Source organism: Helianthus annuus, chromosome 7 (assembly GCF_002127325.2).
Source record: "Helianthus annuus cultivar XRQ/B chromosome 7, HanXRQr2.0-SUNRISE, whole genome shotgun sequence".
In the NCBI taxonomy this organism is placed as follows: domain Eukaryota; kingdom Viridiplantae; phylum Streptophyta; class Magnoliopsida; order Asterales; family Asteraceae; genus Helianthus; species Helianthus annuus.
In genome coordinates, this window is record NC_035439.2 from 143,775,077 (window position 1) to 143,785,957 (window position 10,881).

A 10,881-nucleotide genomic window follows, 5' to 3' on the forward strand; every position below is an offset into this window, starting at 1 on the left:
CAAATTTCCCACAATCTATTTTTATATAAAAATATTAGTGGAGAACGCACGTATTACGGTGAAGTCGACAATTTACAGCATTGTACTCGCTTTCCATTTGTTTATCAATTGTTTCGGTTTTTGTTAGATTCCGAATTACTTAAAAGAATATAATACCTTGGTTTTATATATTGCCTAATATCTTAGAGGTGTAATTGAAAATGTGTATAAAGTCTTAAAATTGGTGTGAAATTACTATAGTACCCGTCTCAAATCCTTTATATAGTAGATATAGATATATAGGTAGAGGATCCTGTAAAAAAGTGCTCAAAGTGTGAGAAGTGTATTATAACACTATATATAATACTATATAACACCATATAAACACCGTATAACAATATGTAACACCATATAATACCATATAACACTATGTAACACTATATATCATTATATAACAAATATAACACTATAGGTTGTCTGATAGCATGTCTATGATAGATGTATAGTGTTATATTTGTTATATAATGTTATATAGTGTTATATGGTATTATATGGTATTACATATTGTTATACGGTGTTTATTTGGTGTTATATAGTTGTATATATAGTGTTATAATACACTTCTCACACTTTAGGCCCTTTTTACAGGATCCTTACCCTACCCTAGATATATATATAGCACAATATTATAAAAAGCAATACCAAACAATATAAACATAAACATCTCAGTCTTTAGCTACTGAGGTTTTTACTTGCATTAGATATCTGTCCAAACCTCCAAGTAGATGAACCAAAACCAACACCTTATGGCATAGCTATGTATGACAACAAATTTACATTGGTGGTAATATTGACTGACATTTCATATAAATATATTTTAAATAACTGATCCGAATTGTGTTCTTCTTCTAAGCATCGAGATTTTTCACTATACCCGCTCTATAAATATAGAAAGAAAACTAGATGATACACGAAACCAAATTGGAAAATTTTGTTAACTTTCGGTTTGAGGACGCCAAAAACCTTTCTTACCAACGAGGAATCGTTGGTGATGTATGGTGGTTGACCAATGAAGTGACCGCAGAATATGTTTAAGCTTTTTTAACATTTCTATGGTATCTTCAACTATCACAACTCCACCTGGTCTTAATACGCGGTCCATTTCAATCGCACCATCCAACATGTCACACCTGCAGCATTGTTCCCAAGACCCATGAGATATTTGACACAAAACACAACAGATGTTTAAAGATTAGATATTGAGTAAACTTCCGTTTTGCTCCCTGTGCTTTGGTCACTTTAACGGTTTTGCCCCAAACCTTTAAAAATAGCCATTTTCCTCCAATAGTTTACTATGGTTTTTCCAGTTTGCTCCCCGCCTCTAACTCCATCCAAATTGTCTGTTTTTCCATTTTAGCAAAATGGAAAAACCATAGCAAACTATTGGAGGAAAATGTCTATTTTTAAAGGTTTGGGGCAAAATCGTTAAAGTAACCAAAGCACAGGGAGCAAAACGAAAGTTTACTCTTAGATATTTAAAAGAGTAAAATGCCATTTTAGCCCCTGACAGTTTTGCGACTTTCGTCCAAAGGTTTGCTTTTCCGCTTCTGGATCCAAAAGGTTTGAAATCTTGCTATTTTCATCCGGCTCGTTAACTTCATCCATTTTTCTCCGTTTAGTCAGGGGTATTTTCGTCTTTTTGTTAACTTAAAGGGTAATTCATATATTATTTTTGTTTTTTTATTTAGTAAGGGTATTTTAAATGCTTGTACATAAAGTGAAAAATGCCGAATTGCCCTTTTAAGTTAACCAAAAAGACGAAAATACCCCTAACTTAATGGAGAAAAATGGATGGAGTTAACGAGTTGGATGAAAATGGCAAGATTTCAAACCCATTGGATCCAGATGCGGAAAGACAAACCTTTGAACGAAAGTCGCAAAACTGGCCAAACCTCAGGGACGAAAATGGCATTTTACTCTATTTAAAAAGATATGAGGATAGTGATCATACCTCTGGGTTAAGTTGCCGAAAAGGAAGCTGGAATGTAGAAGATCATACGTTCTAGGATAAGTATTAAGCGATTCGCACCAGTCATGGTATATACCGATCAGCCCTCTGTCAAATATTACAGGTAAAGTATCTGGCCCATTAACAGGAACAACATTCATCACCCATAGGGGTAAATCAGTCAACGCAGCAGCAAACCTGGAAACAAGTTAAAATATTTTAGACATCATAATTGGAGGAACTCAGTGATGGCATTTTTTACCCATTTACTTATGAACGGGTCGATTTGGGTTTTTCTAGAAAAAAATACAAGTTTTGTCCTTTATCTTTATACCATTTTTCAGGCGGTGTCCTTTTTAACGAATGTTGACAGGCGGTGTCCTTTACTAGGTATTTTGTTGCAAGTTTAGTCTTTTACACCCAACCCAGTTAAAAAACCCTGTTAATTGTTGGGTGTAAAGGACTAAACTTGCAACAAAATACCTAGGTAAAGGACTAAACTTGCAACAAAATACCTAGTAAAGGACACCGCCTGTCAACATTCGTTAAAAAGAACACCGCCTGAAAAGTGGTATAAAGATAAAGGACAAAACTTGTAATTTTTCCGTTTTTCTAAATCTCAAATTGGTCAAACAAAAAAATAGCTAAAAGGGGGATAGGTCAAACGGGTCGAAAGTCACCCAAAGTCTAGTTTCAATGCATACTCCACCTAATATGTTTTATTCTACAATTCAAATTATCTTTACTCCAATATTGTGTTTGTAATCATCTTAGTTTCTTGAGTAAAATGTCATTTTCGTCCCTGAGGTTTGGCTACTTTTGCAACTTGCGTCAAAAGGTTTGTTTGTCCGCATCTGGATCCAAAAGGTTTGAAATCTTTTATTTTGATCCAACTCGTTAACTCCATCCATTTTTCTTCGTTAAGTCTGGGGTATTTCCGTCTTTTTTGTTAACTTAAAAGGCAATTCGGTCTTTTTCACTTTATGTACAAGCATTAGCATAATGTACAAGTATTCAAAAGATCGAATTGCCCATTAAGTTAACCAAAAAAAATACCCCTAACTTAACAGAGAAAAATGGATGGAGTTAACGAGCCTGATGAAAATGGCAAGATTTCAAATCTTTTGACTCCATATGCAAAAAAACAAACCTTTGAACGAAAGTCGGAAAACTGGCCAAACCTCAGGGAACAAAATGGCATTTTACTCAGAAAATTAACAAAAAAATGTTTACCGTTTCAACCGAAACTCTTTTTGACATGTTACGAAAGAAACCGGTTATATACAAATAACTAACCCGCCATAACCAGCATTCATATCCATCACATTCCTCACACTCGACCAGTTTACACCAAGGCCTCCAATGTAAAAATTCGTAACAACTTCAGACCAGCGTCTAGTATCCTCATGAAAGATCCTTTCAGCATCCGGACCGGTTGAAAGACTTAACGGTTTACTTTTAAGCCTTTGAGGCCAAGGTTTAGGCCACGTACTTTTTACTGGAATTGCGGAAATACAGCCATCAAGGGGTGTATACCTAAATGAGAATGGAGATGATTATAATTAAAGTTATTGTTAGAGTTAATTACTGTTTTCGTCCCTGTGGTTCGTCAAAAATCACTATTTCAGTCCATTAGTTTAAAAATTGTGATTTCAGTCCCTGTGGTTTCACTTTCGTAACCATTTCAGTCCCTGTACTAACAGAATAAATGGATTGAAATGGTTACGAAAGTGAAACCACAGGGACTGAAATGGTTATGAAAGTGAAACCACAGGGACTGAAATCGCAATTTTTAAACTCATGGACTGAAATAGTGATTTTTGACAAACCACAGGGACGAAAACAGTAATTAACTCTTATTGTTATGATGATGAACTGAAATGGTACGAACATGTTTTTATTTACCATGAAGTGTTGGGCCGGATGTTTTCGTCGCATAGTGGTGGATTGTTTTGTTTACGTGATTCGTAGCAGGAAGACGAAAGAGGCTTCTCGTATATGACCAGTCCTATTCCTGATGAATCAAAACTTTTAGCCACTACCTTCCAGCATATAGCTTCAGTGAGAGCTACCATGGCTGCAAGAAAAAAAAAAAAAAAAAAAAAACCTTCAATCAAACAGGTTGATGATTGATTTTAGGATAAAAGGGATAACAACTTTAGTTGCTCGAGATCGGCTCGAGATAAAGCTCGAAACAAGCAGAGCCTTATCGAGCCCAAGCAGAGCTTGAGCCTAAAATAAAGCTCGTTTATTTATCGATCCCGAGATTGAGCTTGACATGTGAAGATCGTCAGGCTCATTGAACCTTATCGAGCCTTAGTGTAATATTAGTTTTTATTAATATTTAATAACATTTGCCCCTTATTTAAAGTTGTCTAATAAACGAGCCGGGCCCTAACCTAAAAATAAGCTTTTTTAGTAAACAAGCCCGAGCACGAGATTCACTTATCGAGCTCGCGAGCCTATTATTTATATTATTTTTATTTAATATGCTAATTAATAGATTATACACGAGCCGAGCCCGAGCTGTGCTCAAGCTTGAGAAACTACCATCGAGCCAAGTTCGAGCTTTGTAAACAAAGCTTGAACCGAGCTCGAGCTCTCATAAGTTAATCGAACTCGAGCTCGGCTCGTGTGCACCCCTTAGTAGAGGCTGCAAGATGGGCGGCTCAGGTGGGTTGTGTAATGGGTCAACACGGGTTAAGGTTGAAATGGGTCATTTTTTGTGACTGTTGAAACAGGACTGCCTGGATTGAGTTGATTCACGAATACTTTTTGTCCTGTTTTTTTTTTAAATTATTATTCTAATAATAATCTAAATCCTTTTATAGAATTATTTAGAAGGATGTACGCAAAAAAGACCTTAGCAGATTTTCAACTTGTTCAACCCATTTAACATGTTCCCTTTTCGGCGAATTTTCCATTTGACATTTTGACCCGCTTGAGATAAAACACAACCTGAATCGACCCGTTCAGAAGCAAACGGGCCAAACAGTTCTGCACATGAATTTATCGTCATTTAACTACCAATAAAAAAAACTAGTTTAGAGTTGCACTATACATTCCCAAACTTTTTTATCTCTTTCATCATCACGATAAACTGGTGTAGCAGACCAGATAAAAACTCCACCAGGCCTCAGAATCCTGTTTAACTCCAACAACGGCTTTCCACCTGAAAAATCAATCATGAAGATTACTGCAGTCTAGAAGTTATAACATAGAAAAAGGAAATATAAGAGTAAAATGACATTTTCGCTACTCAGGTTTGGCCAGTTTTGTGACTTTCGTCCAAAGGTTTGTTTTTTCGCATCTGGGTCCAAAAGGTTTATAATCTTGCCATTTTCATCTGGCTCGTTAACTCCATCCATTTTTCACCGTTAAATCAGGGGTATTTTCGTCTTTTTTGTTAACTTAAAGGGCAATTCGGTCTTTTGAATACTTGTACATTATGCTAAATGCTTGCACAAAAAATGAAAGAGACCGAATTGCCCTTTGAGTTAACAAAAAGATAGAAATACCCCTGATTTAACCGAGAAAAATGGATGGAGTTAACGAGACGGATAAAAAATGGCAAGATTTCAAACCTTTTGAATCCAAATGCGAAAAAACAAACCTTTGGACGAAATTCGCAAAACCGGCCAAACATCAGGAACAAAAATGGCATTTTACTCGAAATATAATAAAACTTTAAAATTTTCAAAACCAGTACCATCTCCATCCCAATGCACCCTGCATCGTGCACAGTGAATCAAATCAAAAGCGTTATCCGGAAACGTCAGTCTTTGTGTTCCGATTACTGAAAGTGTGGCGGGAATTCCTCTTTCAAGCGCAAACTGTATTTGAGCTTCGTGTTCGTCTTTCGGAGCAAATGACATTGTCATAACATCTTTGTCCATCAAATACCCACCAAAGCTAGCAACACCACAACCGACGTCGAGAATCACCCGTGTACGCTTCCCCCAACCAATCTTCGGTAGATTCTAGAAAATTATAAGAAATATGAACATAAGTGGGTAGCTATGCAGTTAATATCGGTGATATATTGGTTATCGATCCCCATGTAAAATATCGGTATCGATATTATCGGCGATATTGACCGGTATTTCCAACATTTGACAGATATATCACCGATATTCCCGATATCAGTACCTTTCTTATTAGTTCTACCATTCGTCTTTCTTATTACCAAGGTTTAAAAGAACCGAAAGGAGTTTTGAGGCGTTTTCCCTTCGCCTCACGAGGTGTAAGCCTCGAGGCGAAACGAGGCGTAAGGCCGAGGCAGTATTAATATTTAATAAATAAATATAAAAATTATATATATTATAAAAATAATAATACTAAGTAATTTCATCATCAGATTCATCAAAATCATCAAAAACACACTTAAAAAAGACATGAAATGCTTGAAATTGACACAAAAAGTCAAAAACATCATAAACAACTATCAAAATCGCCTGAAGCGCACCTGAGGCGCAGCTTTCTTAGCGCCTCAGCCCCTCTGAGGCGTATATACATTAAAAACACCATGAGGCGCGCCTCAAACGTTTTTTAAAACCATGCTTATTACTGCTGCTATTATTGTTTTAAGTCTTCATTCTTAGTTGTTAGTGTTAATGTTGGTGTTTTAAGTCTTAATGAGTTCCTGCTTGCTACAATTGTTAGTGTTTTGCAAGTTGCAAAAGGTTAGCATGTTAATGGTAGGAGAGTCTACCGAATTTTTAGTGTTAAATTACTATATATATAAATTCTGCATGATATTAAAATTACCGATATCCCACCGTGATAACCTATATCTCAAATATCGGTCCTTGAACGATATCCAATATCTTGGTTTTAAAAAGCGAGAGGCGCACAAAAGCGACGAGGTCTAAAATTGAAGCGCAAAGCGCAAAAGCGGTGGGCTTTTCGTACCCGAGGCGCAAGATGTTTATATAATTTTTTTTATATATCCCATACATATCCCATAGGTTTTTAGCTTCCTTTAACCAAAATATAGCTATAAGTAAGGCTTTTATACCATTTTAATTACATGTACAAGTCAAAAAACCCAAGGTACAACATTTTTATGCAGTAAAAAGCCTAAGGTACATGAGGCGCGCGCCTCAGGCTAAAAAGCCCACAAAAAAACATCAAAAAATGCGCTTTTTTGTCGCTTCCTGTAATTACACAAGGCGAGAAGCAAAAAAGCCCCAAGCCCTGCGCCTTGTTGCGCCTAGGCGCGCCTAGGGCGCGCTTTTTAAAACCAAGTCCAATATTTTACCGAATTAACTGCTTAGGTAGGTAGTGAAACATCAAGACAATTACATTGTCACTTTGTCAGTGAGAATATAATAACTAAGTGTAGCAATTAATCGCTGTTGCTATTGATAAACAAAAAAGAAATAAAGAAGGTAACTTGATAGTGATAAATGTTACCTTTTCTATGTATTGGATGTAATGAGTAACACCCTCCTTAAACTGAGTACCTCCTCCGGGGAAAAGAAGATAATCGCCGGATCTTTTCACCCAGTTTTGTTCCTTCTTGTATTCGACAAGCTTAAGGTGAGGGACATTGTCAAACCATATCTGTAAATTAAATTTGCGTGTTAAATTGAGAAATATGTATCATTTATTAAACAGATAAAAAGAACGTTAATCTGTGGAGGAATTAACACAACAAATGAACACGATTAGCAAAAAAAGACGGTGATTTTACGTATGTTCAGACCAGGAATAACAAAATGTTTACCAAGTTAATATGACTCACACCTAAAAATCAAGTAGGAGCATGAAGAATCTATGTCTATGCAAAAAGACTAAGTTCGTTTCGGAAAATGTGCAAATACTAGGCCAAAATTTACTCAGCAAACCAGTCTATGTTCATGTTGTTATTGTAGGATTTGGCCTCTTGTACCAACCAATATTGTCAGCCACAGTTGTTAATAGCGAATATCGTTAAATAGCGACAAGCTACCTATACCCTACGTAGCGATAGCGAGCGCTATTTGATGTTTAGCGATAACGTTTTAGGATTTTTTTTTTAAATAGGGGTTTATTCACGAATTTAAGGTTTTTTGATGCAAGTAGTGAAGATTACAGCTGTTTGGTCAATTAAAATGCCTAAAAATTCGGTTTTTAATATATTTTTTTAAAGAAAAAAACACTAATTGTCACTATTGAGCGCTAAACATCAGATAGCGATGGTCCACCGCTACGCTATTCGTTATAGCGCTCGTTATCATCGCTATTTGAGGTAAAACAATATTTATAACCCAATATCTCTCCATTGTAACATAACTATGTGATATTTCTAAGGTATCAAAGTTATAGTCTTCCAATGTATGGTATGATTAAAAAAGCCTATGTTGCTTTTTTTCCAACATAAAATAAGAAATTACGAATCTACCTCCTTCATTTAATCGATTAAATTACGATAACCTGCTCGTGCAGCCCTGCAGGCTTCCTGTTTCTATGGCAATAAAAAAACAACTTAACAGGACTCTTGTTTATATGACAATAAACAATCAAGTCCACTAGATCATCTACACATAACAGGACTGAGAACTCTTGTTTCTATGACAACAGATAATCATCATCATCATACTCAGTAAATCTCACCAACAGCAAAGCTAAGGTAGTGCCTGAGGAGGATAAGATGTAGACAGCCTTACCTCTACCCCGTAGGAATAGAGAGGCTGCTTCCAGTGAGACCCCCGGCTCGATGGTAGTTTTGTATCAAGCCTTGGACATAAGGTACATAACACTCAACAATTGAGACAACTGCCGATTAGTGCATGTACCATCCCCGCCATCAACGCCACCACATGATGCATGATTAACCATCCCCCTCTTTTAACGTTATTTTCACAAAATTAGTAAAATAACGTTAAAATTAGTGCACTTTCACTTCCCCCCCCCCCCCGAGCGCCCACACATATATACATTAGGGGGAGCGGGGCACCTTCGGTGACCCCGTGCGGGAACCATGCTTGCCGATTAGGGGGGTGCCGCCATCCAGGCGGTGACACAATTCGGGGGCCCATATCGGTGGGAAGTCACCGAAGAGAGGGAGGAGAGAGGGAGGAGATGGACCAATGAAAAATTTTTCTTTTTTTTTTTTAATAAAAAACCAAGTCACCTAAGAGGGGAGTGCCGCCATCAATTTAGGCTGTTAGGGGAGTTTAAGAGGGGAGTTGACGTGGCACACGAGGATTGGTTATGCGTAAGAGATGGGACTCCCCTCTCAGGGGAGTGCCCCTTACACCCTTATATGCGCATACCGCAAGCGAGACGTATGACAACAGATAATCAATAACTTAAATCAAACACCTTCTATAATTCATTACTAACACCTTCTGAAAGCAACATTTCAATTCAACATTAATCTAAACACAACAGAAATAAACCTTACCAAACTAGCAAACAAGCAATCTCACCATATCCCGACTTTTCGGCCACGAAACCGGCACCTTATACCCCTCAGGCAACGGAACCAAACACCTAGGGTTAGGATCCGGACAATGCCTCTCTCTATGCTCCATATGCCGTCTCGATTTCAACGACTTAATAACCTTCCAATTATCCAAACACGGTATGTAATCAACCGCTAATGGTCCCGGACACACCTTCCAGTTATCCAAACCCTCGTCACTATCCACTTCATCCGAAGCAACATACGTAACAGAATTAGTTACGTTACTAACGATTTCTCGAAACGGCGACGTTTTGGTTATAATTGGTTGACGGAGAGTGTTGGTGGTTAGGATGAAGAAGGCGACGGAGATTAGTAGGAGGATGAGAGATGCGATGAAGGGGTATCGACGGAGGTTTTGAACGGAAAGTGGCATTGTCGGTGGATCGGAAAGTGTTGTTGGTTCAGATCTGTAATGATCGGAGAGGATGAAGAGTGTGAAAACGCGTTAAAAGCTTTTGGGGGGTTTGTAGAGCGGTAAAGGGGGTAGTGATGGGTTGGGTTTAAAATACAGTTAAAGTATTCGTGAAGTATGATTGGAGACACGTGCCTGGTTTCGTGGTGGGTCTGGACTGGGGGTTTATGTGTGACGATTGATATAGATATTCACATATAGCACAGCGGAAGTCTTGGGATTATAAATTACATATTACAAAGTATAAGTGCCCGAAAGTTTAAAATAATATATAGACTGAAAGTGTACTAAAAGATTCACAGGCGGATCGAAAATGAACAAAATGAAGTTTTAGACTACTAGGGCTTGCGTGGAGTCGCAAATTCCAATATGCATATACCGAGCAGTTTCAGCCTATTCTGTATTTATTAACCTGCGCTTAGTCTTTTGAAAATACGTCAGTTTTCGTTAGTAAATACAATTAACCGACACATTTTGGAAATCTTTTTAAAAACATTTTTATACCATTTGGTATATCGTTTTCATAAATAACTTGGGACAAAGTGATATCTCTTGTTACCAGTATTACATGCTTGTCAATACATATGGGGCATGGAACTAAACTCTGATACATGATTAACCGACACACCACTTTTCAATAAAAATATAATAGCATTAGCGTCTGTCAGTTGTATGCCAAAACCCTGCGCTTAGGTCGTGGCCACTTGTAATTAAGTGAGTCATGGATATTCAGGACACGGTCGCATTAACCCTCAATGTTTAAGTTATCATGTATAATGGATTAAAACAGGTTATTTCGATTTTGGACATCATTCATCATTGATCCCATACCCGACCAAGTTGCTAATGTCGTATCCCAAACTCGTATAAGGAAAATAGACTAAGAGTATTTTCCTGAGCTTACCTTTTTAAATAAAAATTGTTTAAGCACAACCGTAATAAAAAAACAACCTAATTACAGGCACAATTTACTAAAATAAAATGAATAAATAAATGAATGAAATACAGACTTGAAATGACTGAATTAAA

At 37.1% G+C, this 10,881-nt stretch overlaps 1 protein-coding gene across 1 annotated transcript; it reads right to left on the minus strand.

The window, feature by feature from the left end:
* Positions 1-690: 690 nt before the first annotated feature.
* On the minus strand, positions 691-9,941 carry LOC110868987 (probable methyltransferase PMT23). Its single transcript, XM_022118271.2, has 8 exons — positions 9,403-9,941; positions 7,403-7,552; positions 5,697-5,967; positions 5,049-5,159; positions 3,893-4,064; positions 3,284-3,523; positions 1,991-2,185; positions 691-1,169 (listed from the first exon to the last, which is right to left on the minus strand). Exons 1-8 carry the CDS (start codon positions 9,811-9,813, stop codon positions 974-976), a joined length of 1,746 nt encoding a protein of 581 aa, XP_021973963.1. The 5' UTR covers positions 9,814-9,941; the 3' UTR covers positions 691-973.
* Between the last annotated feature and the right edge of the window lie 940 nt (positions 9,942-10,881).